Source organism: Macrosteles quadrilineatus, unplaced genomic scaffold, assembly GCF_028750875.1.
Source record: "Macrosteles quadrilineatus isolate MER2022 unplaced genomic scaffold, UCM_ALF_1.0 Scaffold_3__2_contigs__length_128488019, whole genome shotgun sequence".
Taxonomy (NCBI): Eukaryota; Metazoa; Arthropoda; class Insecta; order Hemiptera; family Cicadellidae; genus Macrosteles; species Macrosteles quadrilineatus.
This window is the reverse complement of record NW_026542596.1, coordinates 109,067,399-109,087,475: the sequence shown is the minus strand read 5'-3', so window position 1 is coordinate 109,087,475 and position 20,077 is coordinate 109,067,399. Positions and strand designations below refer to the sequence as shown.

Genomic DNA, 20,077 nt, shown 5'->3' with positions numbered 1-20,077 from the left:
ACATTCATTTAGTTAGTAGGATAAAGGTGTAAGGGAGAATGTAGTCTAGGAGTTTTTAACTAAGTTTTTTTTATCTGGCTTGACCAGGGCTAACCTTTGGTGTTTTGATTAGAAAACGTACTAATAACACGTTATGCACTTATTTTGTTATTTTTAGAAATCAAAGAATTTTGAGTGTTTCAGGCGGTTACCGGATTAAAATGCATCTGGAAACCAAGAGATGGAAACACTCATATTTTTACTGAAACATGTATTTTTATTTTTGGAGATTGGAGAAAAGAAAGGAAGAACTATTTAACTTCTTACTTTTGTATACAGTGTATTGATATCAAAGCCAATTCAGTAATATGAAATTGAATTTTTATCAATGCTATCATATATTTTCACCACTACACACTCTTACTCTCTCAACCACATCTTCAATATATTTACTATGAAAACTTGATGTTTTATGAAAACATGCTTTAATTCCATGCTCGATCTGTGGCAGCAAATCACGTAGTATACTAGAGTAGTTTTCAGTCTGGTAAATAATGTCACTGATGTCAGATGGGATAACACGTGCTGCTCTAACAATACAGACAATAAAAGTGAAGGGATTGAACCCAGCACTAGTACAGGCTAAGATGTCAGCAGCAATATCAGTTGTATCTTTGTAAATGCCGTAGACGTATGTGGCCGAGTCAATTCCAAGGGAGGCAAAATCCTTCAGAAGAGTGGAGACACTGCAGTTGTAGTATTTGGCTAACAAAAGCCTCTCGTTGATTTCGATATCTGTGGAATGTTTGAAGGAACATTCTTCTGGAAAAGTTTCTAAAGATTGTTTCAACTCCATTGACTTAGCTGCTGCTAATTCCTGGATGGATGTTGAATGGTCAACAAACACTTTAAGCACTTTGTCAAGAGCTTCCAAACTCTGGATGGCTTTGTTATGTTTGGGATTTTCTGAGGAATCCAAAGATGGTTTTGCAGCAATCTGGAAACCATGAAGTTGTTAAGCAAGAGTAAAATATTAGTTATAATTCTTCCTATCTTCCTGTCTGCTGGGACTAGGATTTGGTAGGAACAGTGATGGGATGTTACAGATTAGATGGCAATTTATATCATTTGTAGAAGAAAATAAGATGAGCACGAAACAGTTAAAGAGTCTTAGAGCCACAAAAATGGCTCAATTTCCCTATCGAGACTGTAAAAGGTACAAAAAGAATACGATAATCTTTAACCTTATCAGTCCTCATCCTTATAGTAATAAATTATTCCTTCTTTTGAGAGAGACCAAGCTATTATGGCAACATAATTATTTACCCTTCAATAAAAATACATAAGCACAATAAAAATCCGGTCAACAGTAAACAGTAAACAAAAATCATTAAGGCCATATTTATAATGGAGTTTGCGAAACTGCTTAAACAGACTCTATCAACGGTTTTTCAGTTCTTACAATACAAATTTTGTTTTCCCACATAGTCAGACAAATGTTTACAGGACTTCTTAAAGCCCAGTTTACAGTAGAGTTTACAGGAAAATGTGTCGAGCTTGTGTTGGCAATAGTTATTGTTGTTGATAAATGTATTAAAAATGTTAGTTTTATTTCATGAAAACAACTTTTGAAAGTGCAAATTTATGGCATATTTTAATTTAATCGGGATGATTAACTGGCTTGTGTAGCTTTGCTGTTCGATCAGCTGTTTACTAATTCAGATATATTTACTTAAAATGCACTGGCCAGCAAGGACAGGAAGGTCCCAAAAGCTGCTGACTTTTCTAAGAATAAACCATCCGATTGTTGCCACTTCCGAGTACCGTAGCCACTAATCTAAACAGCTGTCTCAAATTACTTATTATTAAAAAAAAAACAATAGTATTGTGTTCTTAATAATCAACAAAGTGCTTTCTACAAATAAAATCTGAATTTGATCAGGTATGATAAACGTAGAACTAAAATACAGTACTTTAGTAAAAATAAATAGAAAAAATAATAATGAAAGTTATGGATCCTATACAACAGATTTGTAATTTCTTGTAATACAGTATACCGTTGGACATAGATGTTACAAATTTTACTTTTTGAAAACTAAAATAATGCTGATTCTGGTGTAAGAGATTTGAGAACACTTAAAGCATTTCCTCCTTAAAACCATTCATTATTTACAATTATGCTTTCATTATTAAATCCACCATTAAACATTTTTTCTGTTACTATTTTTAATAAATGCACTCAATATGATATAAATATCCACATTACAAATTTTATACTAACACTTTTTTATCCTACTAATATTATAAATGAGAAAGTTTGGATGTATGGTTGTATGGATGTATGTATGTTTGTGACAAGTAAACGCGAAAAATACTGGTCGGATTGGGCTGAAATTTGGTATGATGATAGCTCACATTCCCGATTAACATATAGACGCATTCTTATCTCAAAAGTCCTATCGGGCTCCGCCCCAGTGGATCTGGAGTTTATGAGTAATCATATTTAAAAGGAATAAACGAATTTTGTCAGCTGTTTCAACTACACAAGTTGGTTCTATGATATTGAATAGCATTAAAAGTTACAAGGTTTACCAACAGGGTGCAGTACTATTATTTTTTTACATTTATGACAACATCTATCCTATAAAGGCCATAAAGGTTAAATTATGTTTTTCAAAGGCTTATGTGTAACTATTTTATCAACAAATGTAAAGATAAAAATGTTTCTATTTCGTGTTTTCTTCCCGTTGCAAAGCACGGGTACAACAGCTAGTTTTTAATACTTTATCATATTATTCTTACTAGCAGCCTGCGTCACATCGTGACTTCAAAATCTGTGGTATAATATTCAAATTAATTTACAGTTTTCTATTGCTCTGCTCTGAGTTAAGATTAAAATTATATATTTTTTACATGATAATCATTATTTCTAGAAAACACAAACTCTTACGCAAGTCATTATTTTCTTTACATTTTAAACAAATAACATTACAATATTTTACTTGAATTCACTAAAACATCACCAACGATAACCCCATTTCGTAGGGATGTAAAGAAATTTGTATCATGGCCATCTGTTTTAATGTAAACAAATGTAAACTTGAAAAATTTCAGATGATTGACAAAAGAATTTAGCACAAACTCTGAAATTTTTAAATCCTATAGGACGAAGGGCTTTCACGGGATATTATCCAATCCCGCAAAAGGGGCATCTAGAGAATAATAACTTTAAATTCATACCCAATATACCTACAAAAATAATTATTTACGGGTCTATTTGCTGCACACAAAAATCCAACAAAAGTCTTTAATAATATAGATTCTTTAATGATAATATTGAAATAATACCTATTAATATGCCTTATGTATGAACAATTAATTAATTGTTGTCATTTTGAACACAACAAATTTAAAGTTAAAATTCATCCCACTTGGCATCTGTAAAGTAACTTTTATATAAATTACTTACCACTGTAAACAAGAAACAAAACGCTAATTTTGGTATCATCTTTACTCCGGCATTCACTTCAATAATTACTAGTTATTCAACCAACTAAATGGTAACTGAAGTATACTATAAGGTATTTTGCTTGTAATTTAAGTCACATGGGAAATCACTGAGTTATCATCTCAATGATTGAAAGGCTGTCATCATTTTTGATATTTATGAAACAAGTTTCAAGTAACCTCTTGAACATTATCTTGATAACCAATGCCATTTTCATTGTTCTCATACTGAGGAGTGAACTTGAATTACAAAATATAGTCACATGTTTATCAGGGTGCTTTATTCACTGCACAGTTTATATCCATGACAAAAACTTATATTTTAGAGAGAAAATGTGATTTTTTTTTCTTTAATTGTATATTTACGTACCTACACAAAGCACCTATCTGAGTTAGATACTTTTAGTAAATTTCTCTATAGGGAAGTATGGCTATGAAAGTAGGTCTCGTGGTAAGACCTATACCTGGGACTGATTAACTATCCCAAGAGGTCAAAAACACTATTCGTTTAAAATTAAAAAATGTATATATATACATAATCTATATATACTTATTTAATACGCAAGCAGGTTTTTTGTGACAATTACTCCTCCGAAACTACTGAACCGATTGACATGTTTTTGGTGTCATTGGAAAGAGCGTAACGTGAAGTTGTGCAGGAAACTTTCTTTTTAGGGAAATAATTAGCGAGTGAGGCCCTGGGGCCCTTTAAAGTTTCGTATTCCTCCATAAGATTAACATGGGAAACAAACATTTTTAAGAATCGCCAGCTGTGGTCAGAAATTAAAAATGAGAAGAAGAACATATGTTAACTGTAAACAGTCAATGTTTACTAATTTAACAGTTTGCTACAAACATTTACTGACTTAGTTGAAATGAAATGTGAAATATGTACCATTTGAATTTGGGTTGGTGTAAATATTACAATAGAAAAAAGCGAGAGAGCCTGGATAAATTGATATACTAAGAAGAAAACTGAACCAACATTGTGCTGCATTTCTTAGTAATCATTGAAAGAGCCGATTTGCAAACCATGGAAACATAGGAAAGTCATAGAACACCACTAAGGAGAAGAAATAGAAAGTCATCAAAAATTACGACTGTTATTCGTTTTAAAATAACGCCTGTAATACTTAGCAATTGCTCGAATTCGAGCAACAGGGACACTAGTATATATATATTATAGTAAAATCATTTTGGTAGCAGATTCAGCACGCTTACTTACCGTCACACAAGCAATCATCCATTAACATCAAATTACCCCAATAAGTACACCACCCATCCGCTACATATGCAATTTTTAAATGATTTTTTTTTTATTTTTTAGCAATGGCTGCCTGCACAACTGCTTTGTCACAGCCTGTAGTAGTTGTAGGAGATGATACATAGGGTTACCTCCCGCTATCTCCACGTCCCGCCACCTCCGTGTACCGCTAACTCCGAATTTCAGAGTGACCCCTATAATCCTCGGTTACTTCATACGTTAAGACTTTCCGTCCAAACCTAACCTAACCTAACTTAACTTAACTTAACCTAACCTAACCTAACCTAGTCTAATCTAACCTAACCTAACCTAACCTGACCTAACCTAACCTAACCCAAGGGTTAAATTTTCATTAAATCTTCCATCCACGGGGCTTCGCAGCCGTGGATGCAATGACAGCTAACAACGCAGGCAGTGACGGGATTATAAGGGTCACTCAAGAATTCGGAGATGGCGGGACAGATTTTGGTTCGGAGATGGCGGGACAGATTTGGGTTCGGAGATGGCGGAACGCGGAGATAGTGGGAGCACACGTCTATTACAACGCCACTTGGTCAGCAATCATGAGACCACCTATCTCTATCTATGCAAGAATGGGTCAGATTTGAATTGTAATCGTGCTTCGAAGTTCACAGAAAAGGTAGCCACTGGACGCCAACACCAACAAAGCTGTGAGCATGCATGCGACATAGTGGGACTGGGTCGTAATTAAGATTAAAACGTGTGTTTATTGCAATTGATTTATTACTTACTACTTTAAAATACCATTATTATATCCTATGTAAAAATACCACATGTGCCCCGGTACCATATCATACCGTCTCATGGTGTAAAATCTCATTTTAAGTTACATATTTAGTTTACTGGCCTTTGTAAAAGTTTAAATCGATGTACTGCAACCTATTTCTAAATGTAGGTTTTTTTATTTTCCTTCCATGGAGCGTATTTTGTTGACTTCCACTTTATTACTTTAAATTAAATACAATCATATTTCAAGCTTCATACCCTTGTAAACATTGAGTTTGACATAGAACACCCTATATCTAAAGGTAAGTTTTATTTTATTTTTCCTCCATGCAATTTATTTTGGTGGCCATTTTGTGGTCAAATCACGTTTTAAGTTCCATATTTAGTTTCCCCAACCTTGTAAACATTGAAAACGATTTACTACACCGGTACGTATAGCAATAATGTTTTAATTGATTTTTTTCTGGGAGCACTTATTATCTCCATTTAAATACCCTAATATCAGGTATTTCCCAAGTCAGATTTCGGTAGACTTTTTTGCTGTTGTGTGGAGCTATAAAAAGTAATGAAATCCGCTGAGAAACCCTTCGAAACAATTTTGTTGAACCTCCACTATATATTTCTCTAATGACCTCACTATAATGGTAAATCGTTTGGTTCTTGAATGTATACAGTTTTTCTTGTAGCTCTGTCTCTTCTTGTTTCCTTGGACTTGGACAACCTTCCCAACATACAGTAAGCACCTAGCCAACCCCCAGCTGGCACAAATAGTGTGCAGTCTTTACGTTTTATTTGTTTGATGAAGGCACACTATTTTAAGAGGGTTTCACTTTTGACTATTAATACAACGATATTCCATCCCCATGTTAAATTTGTAGCCAGTTTTTAAACCAAAATTGTCGTAGTTGATGTGAGCCACCGATAGATTGTGCTGATATAAACTACTGATTTCGGTTGAATACACAATCTTTTTTACCAATTCAAGCCAATGGAATGACTTATTGTGAACTATAGAAACTGTTATGAACCCTCAACTTGGCCAGAAACAAAAAATAAGGTAGAAAATAGAGTTTTAGTCGCTAGCGCATTCTGTGACTGGCTCACACAACTACGTTCTTTATTTACACAAAATTGGCCACAGCTGGTCCATATAGATGGGAAGTCTAAATGGTTCCACTCACCGGCTGGTTACCACGTAAACATGCTCCTACGGTGTACGAACCTCTTGGCATTATTAATGTGTTTATCGAGTTGAAATGAACTGTAAAATATTTACAAAGATCCAAACTATGCACTGGCTGAACTGAAACTTCATAATAGTTTCTTTAAGTATTTACAAAATCATTTTGAAACACTGTAAATTAGTATTTTCACGTGTAATTTTATGTTTTAAATAATATTTTAACATTAATCCCCATCCATTGCAAGATCTGATATGTTAAGAGCACAAAAAAAACACAATCATTGGAAACACATTGGTTTTACAGTGTTTTGAGAGCTTGTCCCGTAGAGACATGATTAGAAAAATTAGCATGTTTAGCCTTAGCCACCATTATTATTGTTTAATAAAAGGGGAAAATACTATTGTTTTATAGTTTGTGTTATTCATATTCATGCCTTAATTACAATTAAACAGATGGATAGATGCGAAGACATATTTAATAAGTTCAATAGTCTTACAAATTTACAATTTACCAATGGTAACAATTAACAATATCTCGCAAGATATTTTTTGTCAGCATGTGTGCCTGTGGAGTATACTCCTGCAGAGCTTCATGAATAGCCTGTATATCTGGTTGACAGTTCTTTGCCAGTTTCAAGAAACAAGTGATACTTTTTGGAAAACCTGTGATTGCACAGGTATTGACTTGGTCAGCAATAGACTCAAGGGAGGTTGCAGCGTCATTCGCAAAGTCTACGGTAGCCTCAACCAAATCGGCAAAGTTAGATTCAACATCTGTGAAATTGCAGTTTTGTTTGTCGCTTCGGACAAACCCTAAGGTATCAAGTCTGACTGCATGCTTGATACTAGTTTCCTCTCTTCGCAGAGTCTGTAGTCCAAACTTAATCACGGCCAGAGCTCGGCGTACCGCGCTCGACTGGAACTCCTTGGAAGAAGGTAAGAGCTCAAAGAAAGGGTCTTTGGTTTCTGTTGAAGACACCTGCACAAGGAAAAAACATGTTAATTAGAATAATAGTTTGGGTTTTTCTTTTTAGTTTTTTTTATAAAAGTGCACTAACCCAAGAGTAACTAGAATGGTATCTCTCTTTGCTGTATGGTATATACACCTTTTCTTGATTTTATTTTTGACCATGACAATTCTATGGATTAATCATGTCTGCACTTAATAGATGTCCTATTTAGAAGTTTTAAAAGCCTATCAATCCAAATAACCTTTTTTAATGCTGTTACAAATGTTAGAGTTAAAAATTGTTTAATTTTGTATGTTTTATGGAATTCACTGGATATAAAAATAAAATTCTTATTTTTAAAACAATAATTGTTACTGGCATAAGGGGTTGAATTCTTACTCAGATAAAATTTTCAAATTTTACTAATAGAGAAGTTAACTGGCTGTGATTGATATGAAGAGTGCACCTTTAGTTTTAAATGGATAAAGTACAAAAAAGATCAGTCCATTTTTGCGTTTATTCAATTAAACATCTGCTTGTTGGGTACATTTTGCGTAATAAAACTAACTCGGGGGCAAAGTGATTTTTTGGTTCTTATTTAAATGTTCAACCCATAGAATTTCAAAATAATAGCTGAATATGAATTTTGTTTTGACTGTGAATCTTGAAATAATGCGTTAAAGGGACTATGCATTAGTTCTTTGATATTGATTACCTATGATATAATACCTAACATTTTAAAAGAAATTGATTAATATTCATTGTAAATTCAACTGTCGCCAAAAAATTGTTTTGAAGGCACTTGATAATAAATATTTGTAGCATACGTAGTCTTTTTAGTGGTTGATTCAGAAAACAACACTATGCAGAAAATTGAGCATAACCGGGGAGTTTGGAAGATAATTATAAGGGGGCTCCTTGGATATTATTGGTAATTTAAACTCCCAAAATACTATATACTTAATATTTTAAGATTTATTTTAAACACTCTCTACATTAAAACCATCCACAATTGCCCTATCTTATATTTGATAGCCTATCATAAAGACTATAAATTTCAAAATAATTAATTGTCATATTTTTACATGGCAAATATTTAATACGTCTTGTTAGAGAGTATAACAATAACAAATCCACATTTTAATACCGACAGTCCATCAGAGTCTTATTATTTTCTAGAATGATAAGAAACAATAGAAATGGTACATGTTTATCCTACAGTAATTTGTATTTGCAAGCTAAAATACCTGAGATCCCAGATAGATAAAAAACAGAAGACTCAACGAAGATGCAGTCTTCATCTTGCTGATGCTTATTGTCTGATGATTTCAATCTAATAGCTGTCAGCTTTTGGAGAGACTCTTCAAAATCAAAATTTATAAAAGCTTTCCATTTCTCAGCTTTTAATTGTAATTCAAAGATAATGAAACGAAACATGACAATGCTTTTTGTTCTGTCCTTCAGTAAAAGAGGAATAATGGCTGATTGCTTGGTTTTGTGATGTTCACTTCAGATTATCTTGATTCTAAGATGACGTTTCAGTTGAGTGGTTTGTTTATGTACAAATTAAGATATGTTGTCTTTACTTTCCTTTTAGAAACTTAAAATTTGCAATATTACTGCAAAAAATGTAATATAATTTATTTAGAATTAGTATTTTGTACAATAGTTATGAATAACCAACAAAATCCCTGTCTTTTTGGGACAGGGTGGTCCAAAAAGATCTGACACATTTTAACATAATTTTTTATTTACAAACTTTTGACTACATAGTAGCATTTACATATGAACATATTAAAAAACTAAACTTTTTGGTAATATTCAACAAATCTTAATATAGTTACCGTTTAAGGCTCTGCAGGCGTTAAATAAAAATTTAGCAAATCGCACACCTATGCAGCATTTATCGGCGATGGAATTAATATTGCATGGGTAATTCCGGCAGAGCCTTAAACGGTGGCCATTTGAGATTTATTGAATATCACCAAAAGCCCTTTTGACTTTTTCTATATGTACATATGTAAATGTTTCCGTGTACCTAGTTAAAATTTTGTAAATAAAAATGTATGTTAAAATATGTCAGTACTTTTTAAACCTCCCTACATTATTTCCAAGTGGGGTAGAAACAGATATAGAACAGAATCTCGTTTAAATTTTGTTTACTTAAATATTTTGTACGATTTTCTTATTTTTAATAAAATCTCCAAAAGTGCCAAAAAATTGTTTGACAAATCCCAGAAGCCTCCTTACATGACAATTTAACAATAATTTCTCCTTACAGTTTAAAAGCTGTAACAATTAACAGTATGGGTGCACTCTGCTGGGTAACAGTGGCTTATTGTCAACAGCTGACCTTTCCAAAAGTCAGCTGTAGTATAACTCTGAGCTGGACTATACCTATCAACACCTATACAGCTATACCCGTGCCTTGAAACGAGGTCAGTATGCAAAAGAGACAATGTTGGTTCTTTGTAAATGGCTTAAAAATGGTTTCACAGCTATCATTTGATTTTGAAACTAATTTGAACTGAATAACTTAACTTGATAATAGTACGTTTTTGTTAACTCAGACTGTGAAATTTTAAGTTAGGCTACCTAGGACACAAAATCAATAATATATTTTAAGGTATAATCAAATAACATGTTGAATGGTATGTACTTGTACTATAAACGAAAAGCTATCACAATAGTTCCAAACCTGTCAACAGTGTATTTTTCTAACTTATTTTTGTGAAATTATAAACAGGCAAATGGAAATATTCGCTTGGTCTGCAGGTTTGCTGTGGCAGGGGTATCTTATTACTATTTACACAAAAATGTATCTACAAAAATAATTATCATAAAACTCAGGACAAGAGTCTGACTTATTCTCTGTAATAGATATTTACCTTACAAGTGTAGAGCGTTTTTACATCACGCAGGTGAATGTTGTGCAACGAGCGGAAGCGAGTTGCATAATTTACCTAAGTGATGTAAACACGCTCTTGCGTAACGTGTAACGTACACGATTTTACCTAACGCGCCATGTTAAACTTCCCTATCTCAAGAGTGACGTATACAACTTCTTTACTTCTCGAGTGATGTAAATTTGAAAAAAACTCACTCGGTGAGGTAATGAAACCCATTTAAATAACATTGAGTGCTTAACTTAAAAAATATACCTCTATGGAGCCAACGACGTTCAACGCTAGAAATCAGCTGTGCGCTTGAATTTTATTGTTATGTTTTGAAGAATTTTCCTAACCTAGCTTTTGTTTGTAAATGAACGTTACTGTTAGAAGATTGGGTGAAATGGATAATCCGCCGAAGGCATTCCACCATTGAGCAAGTGCATAGAATAGTGAATGTAATCAAGGAAGATCTTGAAAATAAACGTTTTTGTTCATCTGCTTTTTTGGACGTAGCCCAGGTGTTTGATAAAGTCTGGCACACAGGATTATTGTTCAAAATTAAAACTTTGCTGCCCCATACATACTATGGAGTGTTGAAATCGTATTTGTCCAAACGCTTTTTTCAAATTAAATATCAAGATATAGTTACAGATGTGCATGAAATTGAATCAGGTGTACCACAAGGCAGTGTTCTTGGACCTATTTTGTATATTTTGTTCACTTATGACCTTCCAAGTACTCAGGGTATTACGGTTGCAACATTTGCAGACGACACTGCTTTTTTATCATCAAATCAGGATCCTATTCTGGCATCATCAAACCTTCAGGCTGCATTAGACGATTTGTCTCAGTGGCTACAGAATTGGAAAATTAAAGTAAATGAAACAAAATCCGTTCAAGTTACATTTACTATGTCTACAAGAACTTGTCCCCCAGTAACATTGAATAATGTCATGCTTCCACAATCCAACGAAGTTAAGTACCTTGGTATGCATCTCGACAGACGGCTTACATGGCATTCACACATTTGGAACAAACGACTTCATTTAAATTTAAAAACAAACAAACTAAATTGGCTCATTGGTCGAAATTCAAAATTATCTGTTGAAAATAAATTACTTTTATACAAAATTATATTGAAACCTATTTGGACCTACGGCATCCAACTCTGGGGAACCACTTCCAACTCAAACATAGAAATAGTTCAAAGGTTTCAATCGAAAACACTGAGAAAAATTTTACAAGCACCTTGGTTTGTCACAAATAAAGTAATTCATCAAGATACAAAATTACCCTATGTTAAAGAAGAAATAAAGAAACGAAGTGAAAAATACCAAAGAAACCCATCCAAATTTCCTGGCAGTCAACCTCCTCGACAATAGTGAAGCTACATATAGGCTCAAAAGAGTTAATCCAATAGACCTTCCAAATCGTTTTTAGTTAAACTTTTTAAAAGTTTTTGTATGTTAGTGCACTTGATGGAGTGTAACTAACCCATGTTAAAATGGTTATTAAATTTACTTATTATTCTATTATAGAATAGATTGTAAATAAATACTTGTTAAAAAAAAAAAAAAATGGATAATGAAAAATATTGTTCGAAACCTCCTGTATATTTTCGGGTCAGGTAAAATACTATTACATCATTTCACAAAAATCAGAACAAATTCAGTATAGATCATAAATATAAGCAAATTACCTAACTGAAAGAGTCTAGTCCAGTCAATGAATGATCCAAAAGTAGGTGTAGAGTGCGTGAGTAGGTAACTAAGCGATTCCTTCAGAAACTTGTTCAGGGGGCTTAGGGTGTTAACATACCAAAAGTCCTGACTCCTAGGTGCTGAGCCAGGGGGTGGAGGGGGGAAAAAGGGGGGGGGAAAAGGTACGCATTTTAGGTTTTTTGATTATATCTCGAAAACTATCAACTTTTTGTATACTATAGTAAATTATAAAATTGAAGAAGATTAAATTTTCTACAAGAAAAGTATATAATGTGTTTATTTTGGTTCAACAGATTACGATTTATAACTTATTTAATTGATATCTTATTAAAATACTCCTTCCATAAGAAATACATGTAAATTAGTATGCGAAATGGGGCGAATCCTATCCGCCCAAAGGAAATATAACTGATATTCTGGAAATCTTGACAAAATTTCCAGTAATTTGACATTTTAATCATAAAAATTTTGTCAAAAATTAAAACGAGGGTGAGCGTTTAAAAATGGGATGATTTAAGGTTTTTTTTATATTTCCAATAAAAAAACACCAAAACTCGACATTTTGTTACCTCGCCCTCGCCTTAATTTTGGATCAATTTTAATGATTAAAGTGTCAAATTACTGGAAATTTTGTCAAGATTTCCAGAATATCATTTATATTTCCTTTGGGCGGATAGGATTCGCCCCATTTCGCATACTAATTTACATGTATTTCTTATGGAAGGAGATTTTAATAAGATATCAATTAAATAAGTTATAACTCGTAATCTGTTGAACCAAAATAAACACATTATATACTTTTCTTGTAGAAAATTTAATCTTCTTCAATTTTATAATTTACTATAGTATACAAAAAAATGATAGTTTTCGAGATATAATCAAAAACCCCAAAATGCGTACCTTTCTCCCCCCCCCTTTTTCCCCCCTCCACCCCCTGGCTCACCACCTAGGAGTCAGGACTTTTGGTATGTTAACACCCTAAGCCCCCTGAACAAGTTTCTGAAGGAATCGCTTAGTTACCTGCTCACGCACTCTACACCTCATTCCTTGACTGGACTAATCCTGGACATTAACACATGGTTTGTCAGTTCCATTTAAGTAATGTTAATTTATATTTACATTCGGGAGAGTGACATCATTTATTTATGTTTATGGTCCATACAGTCTCTGTTCTAATATTCGTACAGTATTTAATATGTTTGAACCAGCTGTGTGGAATTGTGAAATTCATGACAGTTTGTTCTGCTTGTTTATATTTTTAAACTTTGTAGGCGTGTTCTTTGTTACCATGGATACCATCAATCAATATTTACTTTTACATCTCTCACCTCAGATTTTTTAAAGCCCACGGGGCAGAGCCCTAGGTCAATATCGAAGCGGGAATAGTTCTATCTGTATCCTCGGAGCTGTAGCTTCATTTGTGTGCAATTTGAGCCCAGTCGGTTCAGTAGCTTTTGCGATAAGCTCATACAAACACACAGCCAGACAGACAGACACCATCTCTTCTTTATAATAGTATATAGATAGATAGAATAGAGTAGATGGATGATAATGCTCCTCAACATGTAATAAAGATAGATACTAATCGGCATCAGAAACAAGTGATACAACATGCAACACAACAACAGCAGTAGACGTGCAGTTCCTCCAAAATAATCAGGCTACATAATTCTATTTTTCACCACACTACGATGTTTTTACCCGTTTTACATTAATTGGAGACTGAAAGCTGAACAGGGCCGGAATGCCCCAATGCCATCGTCATTTGGTGGCCGAGCAGATTTTTACTGCCCTAGGGCCGTAAAATCAGCTGTTCACATATTTACTTAAAATATTTCGTACCATATGGGCCGAAAGGGTTTTGCAGCTCTCTTGACTTTGTCTCAAACTTTCAAAAATTATCTCGAGCCGGTAAAACCTTATTTTTGGCCCTAAAGAATGTCACATACTGCATTAATTTTTCAATGTAACTCTACACAGTAAATGATTGTCCGTTAAGAACCGTACCTGAGGACGGCATGTACTTGTCTCCAAAACCCATATGAACCTTTAACTTTGAAAGGACAATTTTTTCTGAAAAATCATTTCAGCTTTGGTTATTTTAATTATTATTTTTGCTCAGGAATTTACCTGTTGACTGCAGTTTTTATTCTTCAAGATGGCTTGCAAACTATACTATACACTTAACTAACTGATACCATAGAATAAATAAACATCGGATGTTTTGTTTATTACATGCTGATACACATAGTTGTTGTCATTGATTACAATAATTTATTATAACTGCAATAATGAACAAAATTAAGCAGCTGATTATTCTCTAACTTACACTGTGAACTCTTACATGAAATTTTTAGGAAAGTGTTTGATCACAAAATAGTATATGGAAAAATATATGTATGGGAATAATTTTTGCTATGCCAACTTATTTTTCTAACTATAGTTTAACTTTTCATGCATAATTGTTTTACGATTATTTTTTTAACGTATTATCTTGTCCACTGCCTCGGTAGCTGAGTGGGTATAGAGGTCACCTGAAAAAGTCGATAGTTCAAAACTGGACCCAGATGTCCCTGATCATTGAACTTTAAATAAATTTATCCTGGCTAATGAAACAGCTGATCTTAGTCCAAAAGAAAGCTACTCAGATCATCTCACACCATTGTGCACGCATCCCTCACTATGGCTACCCCATCCAAGTCCACAATAGAAAAAAAAGGCCAAGCTGTCTGTTGAGGATTTTATATGGTAGGCCTATTGTTTTGTGCTATATAATCAAATATCTTTTTAATGTATCTTTTAATATCAGCTGCTTGTGATTATTATGTTGTTGTTCTAATATGTTCACAGTTTATGTAGGCCTATTTTATTCCCTCGTTTCATCACTGTCAATGGCTCTAGTTAAGGAAATTTTTCATGAAAGGTAAGAGCTAAGAGTTTATTCTGAATGATGTTCTTTTATGCAATAATGCTGAAATCCAATCTTATTTCATTACCGTAACAACTAGAAATTAGAAACCAACTTGCCTGTTTGAATACTTCCAAATGGAAAACATGGATGTATTTCCAAAAAATCAGGACACAGATGAAAGATTCCATGCAAGGAAATACTGAAATTGATTGAAACTACAAAAGTAGAGGTTAGATTTTATTTAAAACAATATACAACTATAACTCTTCTAGTTGATATATCTTAACTTAGTCATATTACAACAAAGACTCCTCTTGCAAACCCACTTTACACATAGCCACCTTTGATTCAACCCAGTCAATTGAAATTGTTTGAGAGACTGCAAAACACTTACTTATGTCAATAGAAATATCCTTTAATACAATTGTGGCATTGTACATGTATTCTTTGAAGTCCGTAGAATACTCCTTAATGTCGTATTGAATGTCTTCAAAAGCTCTTTTATAGCAAGTGTATTGCTTCCAAATCGCTTGTCCAGGACAATCATTGAGTTCGTCAAGCACCTCCACGATGGAATCTGCCATTTCGTCGGCGAGTTCGTAACCATAGAATGCCAGAAACGTAATGTTTGCAATGTCTGTTGTGATGTTGAAACAAGAAGGGACATCTTTTACTTCTTCTCCCAAGTCACAGTGGTGTATGAAATGGTGGTTTTGTTTGTACAGTGTTGCCAACCTCAGGACATCAGGGTGGGTAGCCATTGTGATCAGCTGTTTCAAACTAGAAGCCATTCCCTTCACATCTTCCACTGTATCGCCCACTTGCTTGGCCGAAGCGATCAGAAGACGTTCAAGGAAAGACGGTTGAAAAGTTTCAATCTCCTCAGATGCCTATTAACCATAATATCAGAATGAGATGATAAAGAGGTACACATTCATTTTTAATAAGGTTGTTTTTTCAAGATTTTTACTACAGAGTAAAATAGGTGAGATAAAGAAGAAATATTTTGTCACACTTGATGTCATTGAATATGATTAAATAAAATCGTTGTCTAAAAATATGAGAAAATGGAATCATAGTTGTTCAAGAAAATGATCAGCTGACTGCCTCGTTAAATTGGTAAATTACTTACTTTAGTTATTTGAAGTAGTTGTCAGAAAATGCATGATCTTAAAAGAATAATAACTTTCAAATAAGATAAGTTTTGCTACAAAATGTAGCTGTGTATGTATGCTGGCTCCTTGTCCTTTTCCATAAGTAACCCTAGTAAATTTCTAAAGTAATTATTTTCTGAAAACATGCTATTTGATATGCCTGATCTAGTGATCTGCCTATGAATCTAACTTTATTATAGTCAATCATATACATGGTTGGTTGGAATGTACGAGTATGTATAAAAACCCATTCAAATGCACACATAATTTATTGTAATACTCTAATATGAGTATTTTACCAAGGATCTCATTTCTGTTTAAACGATCGCACTTTGGTTATTGGCACAAACCCGTCTCCTGGTATTTGCCTTATGTTGGCATAAGGTATATCTGCATACTTTGATTTTCTAATTTTATGATGTAGGCTCAAGCGTAAACAAATTCTTGATTTTATTGCAAATATTAAATAAGACAATTCATTAGAGGATTCCATTTTTTTACAGAACTTGTTACACTGTAACAAAGTAAATGCTTATTGATTATTTTAATATATATATATATATATATAAAATACAATGTATGTATGTTTGTATGTTTGTTTGTTTGTTTGTCCTTTATGGACTCTGAAACCGCTCGACAGACTGCAATGAAACTTTCAGGCATTGTTAAGCATTATTCAAGGATGGTTTGTGTGAGGTTTGGTTCAGATCCGTCAAAAGGGCTCCGCCCCAGTGGCTCTGGAGTTTCCCATGTTAACCTTATGAGTACTCATATTTGAATGGAATTAAAGAATCTTAACAGCTGGTTCAACTAAACAATTTGATTCTGTGATGTTCAATAACAATAAAAAGTTAATAAGTTTACCAACAGGGTGCAGCACTATTATTTCTTTTACATTTATGACAACAGCTCATTTGCAACTAAAAGGTGAGTGAGCGTAGCGAACGAACTTCAACCTGGAGGCGAGTTAGCGTAGCAAACGAGCTAACCTGAACGCAAGTGAGCGCAGCGAACGAGCTCCAACCTAAAGGTGAGTGAGCGTAGCGATCGAACTTCAACCAGGACGTGATTGAGCCATGCGAAAGAGCTCATCTTGAAAATAAACGAGCATTTGACATAAAACCACATTAGGACAGGACGACGTCTGTCGGGCCAGCTAGTACCATTATAAAATTGAGGTGGTGTCTGTTTGTCTGTGCGGTTGCCATGGCCATTGACTTTATATCCATATGGGCCGAAAGGGTTTTGCAGCTTAACGTTTTTTGTGTAATAATAAGGCAAAAATTAAGGGTTCCCCGACTAACTTTGCCTTATTTTTACACTAAAAATGTTATATTTCAGTTATCTTTAGTCCGATCTTTTTGATCTTGGTATCGTTTGATATGAAATTAAAAATGCTAAAGAAAAGTATTCCTGACATTTTTTTTATAGAATTAGCCGTTTTTGAGTTATTTAAGCTAGAAAAATTCAAACGGCCGCCATTTTGAAATTTACAATCGGAACAACTTTATTATTGTTTCTATTATAGGTCTTGTGTATGTTAACATTTTTACCAAATTTAATAATCATTGAATAAAAAATTCACAGATAATAATATTTTTGTATAAAAAACAAAATGGCGGATATCTGGGTTAATATGCATTTCCGGTCATACCTTCCCATAAACTTTTTTCTTCCTTTAGTATGGGGATTCATTTCCCAAAGTCCTGAAACGTTTTTTATGGACACCCTGTATAGTAACCAGGCCATATGTAACTTAATATGTAACTTAATTGGAACTACCACGTCAATAACAAATACTGTCCCAAGGTTATGCACGCCTTGCAAAGATTTTCCCTTTGATCAATAAGAAATCTACTCTAAAGCCAGCTTGTAGGCCTACAGTTCTAATCTACAAATCAATAATTATTCGGCCTTTGACTACAAATGCATCTCTTATCTGGGAATTACCTATATAAAAAAACAAACTCTTCAACATTCAAGTGATCCAAAACAAAATTCTAAGAATAGTGGTGAATGCTCCCTGGTTTGTTAGAAACAGGCATATACATCAAGAGCTAGGAGTGGAGTCTATCTCGGCCTTTATTGAAAAAACCACCTCCAACTTTCTGAAGTCTTTACAATGTTAGTGGTGCACTAGCTTTTAATCTTTGTGAAGCAACTGAGAACAGGAGGCTACGTCGAAGGGTTCCTCAAGATCTTTTGGATGAATGAAGCCTAAAGAAGATTGAATATGTTTATCTAAATTGATTATGTTACAGGGTGTCTTAGGTCTGGGTAAACCCACGATGTTATTATTGTTAATTTCTTGTTCTTATTATGTTAACACTTCTATAAATAATGTCCTCATTGAACCAGAAATAAATGCTGTAAAAAAGGAATGTCATAGGCCTATTCACTTCCCTGAATTCCTCTCGGGCTATGCCCCTTGGATTTCCAAACTTTTGAGGTGAGGTTTTCAAAAAATATTAATTGGTCTCCATGGTAGCATAAGAAAATTCACAACCTTTGTTTACCTTTGTGTTGACATTTTAATGTAAACAATCAGAACTGTTGAATGCTTAGTTGACAATTTCAGACAGCTGATCCAAACAAACTAAATAATAGTATATTTCGTACTTAGGGCCGAAAATGAGGTTTTGCTGGCTCGGGACAGTTTTTAAGTTCAAGACGAAGTCGAGAACTTAAAAAGATCGAGAGCTGCAAAACCATTTCGGTCCGTGGTACGAACGCTATTTTTCACCACACTATACCCTATTACGACTATTCACCACAATAATAATGTACACTGATAGTCAACACAACTACAACTTTAAGGTTATGTGAAGAAATAATTTGACGAATCAGCAAAAATAATAATAAACAGAATAGAACAAATCAATTAAAAATATGGTGGTTAGTTAAACCAATTGATAAACCTTTTGGGAAATGGACAATCTATGATAAATATATTGACGTATTGGTAATTTAAACTTTATATTGTACTTTGTATACTGGTCAACGGATTTGTAATACAATTAATTATTGTACAGTTTCGACTTGTCTTATCTCATTAGTGAAATGAGTGTAAATTAATTTTATAAAAGAGTATAAACTTTTCTTACCAAAGAGGCAGCAATAAAACATAGTACAAAAGTTAGCTTGAGCATTGTAAATCACCAATGAAATACACAAAGGACTAAAGTTGACATTGACTGTTTAGTTTCATTATTCTCTTAATATCAGCACTCAAAGAGCACTTGGGTTTGACAGCTTTTTAGATAAGAGTAAAGTTAAGAATATGAGATTTATATTGATCTCAATTACCTAAATAATGTTTAAAAACCACCTATTTTTGGGTCAGTATCTAAGATCATTGATATATAATTATTATGTAATGGAGCTAAAAAAACAAAAGATTGTGTTAAAGTGAAATTGAATTTCATAACTTAATGTAATCAGTTATGGCAAGACTTCGGCCCATAACTGAACCGAAGTGAACACTTGACCCTTGTGGAACACCTGCATTGACTCATCGAATAGATGATTTAGAAGAACATATTTTAACAGAGAAGGTCCTGTGACAAAGAAACGATTTTACAATATCGGTTAAATACTTTGGAAATCCACAATGAATAAATTTAAACACAAGACCGTCATGCCATACTTATCGAATGCCTGAGATATGTCGAGAAATGTCACTACTTTGTGCTGTTCCCTCTCAAACCCTTTGATTTTTCATTTACTGTATACGTAAGATTTTTTATAGGCGAATGTTTCGGCCAAAATAC

The 20,077-nt window shown here is 33.6% G+C and overlaps 3 protein-coding genes across 3 annotated transcripts; all 3 read right to left on the bottom strand.

Moving 5' to 3' along the window:
- Positions 1-299: 299 nt before the first annotated feature.
- On the bottom strand, positions 300-3,605 carry LOC128990427 (uncharacterized). The gene is made up of 2 exons (XM_054412788.1): positions 3,449-3,605; positions 300-976 (listed from the first exon to the last, which is right to left on the bottom strand). The coding sequence occupies exons 1-2, from the start codon at positions 3,485-3,487 to the stop codon at positions 374-376; spliced, it is 642 nt and encodes a 213-aa protein (XP_054268763.1). The 5' UTR covers positions 3,488-3,605; the 3' UTR covers positions 300-373.
- A 3,531-nt stretch (positions 3,606-7,136) lies between these two features.
- On the bottom strand, positions 7,137-9,098 carry LOC128991114 (uncharacterized). The gene is made up of 2 exons (XM_054413858.1): positions 8,878-9,098; positions 7,137-7,659 (listed from the first exon to the last, which is right to left on the bottom strand). The coding sequence occupies exons 1-2, from the start codon at positions 8,929-8,931 to the stop codon at positions 7,189-7,191; spliced, it is 525 nt and encodes a 174-aa protein (XP_054269833.1). The 5' UTR covers positions 8,932-9,098; the 3' UTR covers positions 7,137-7,188.
- Positions 9,099-15,377: 6,279 nt separating this feature from the next.
- Positions 15,378-19,551, bottom strand: LOC128989645 (uncharacterized). Its single transcript, XM_054411604.1, has 2 exons — positions 19,412-19,551; positions 15,378-16,043 (listed from the first exon to the last, which is right to left on the bottom strand). Exons 1-2 carry the CDS (start codon positions 19,454-19,456, stop codon positions 15,450-15,452), a joined length of 639 nt encoding a protein of 212 aa, XP_054267579.1. The 5' UTR covers positions 19,457-19,551; the 3' UTR covers positions 15,378-15,449.
- Positions 19,552-20,077: the final 526 nt, after the last annotated feature.

Bases quoted from the DNA above. Each gene is read 5' to 3' on its own strand.
- LOC128990427 (XM_054412788.1), bottom strand. From the start codon at position 3,487: ATGATACCAAAATTAGCGTTTTGTTTCTTGTTTACAGTG. The intron at 977-3,448 runs GTAAGTAATTTA...CATGGTTTCCAG, and splicing joins TTTGTTTCTTGTTTACAGTG to ATTGCTGCAAAACCATCTTT.
- LOC128991114 (XM_054413858.1), bottom strand. From the start codon at position 8,931: ATGAAGACTGCATCTTCGTTGAGTCTTCTGTTTTTTATCTATCTGGGA. The intron at 7,660-8,877 runs GTATTTTAGCTT...TTCCTTGTGCAG, and splicing joins TTATCTATCTGGGATCTCAG to GTGTCTTCAACAGAAACCAA.
- LOC128989645 (XM_054411604.1), bottom strand. From the start codon at position 19,456: ATGCTCAAGCTAACTTTTGTACTATGTTTTATTGCTGCCTCTTTG. The intron at 16,044-19,411 runs GTAAGAAAAGTT...TATGGTTAATAG, and splicing joins GTTTTATTGCTGCCTCTTTG to GCATCTGAGGAGATTGAAAC.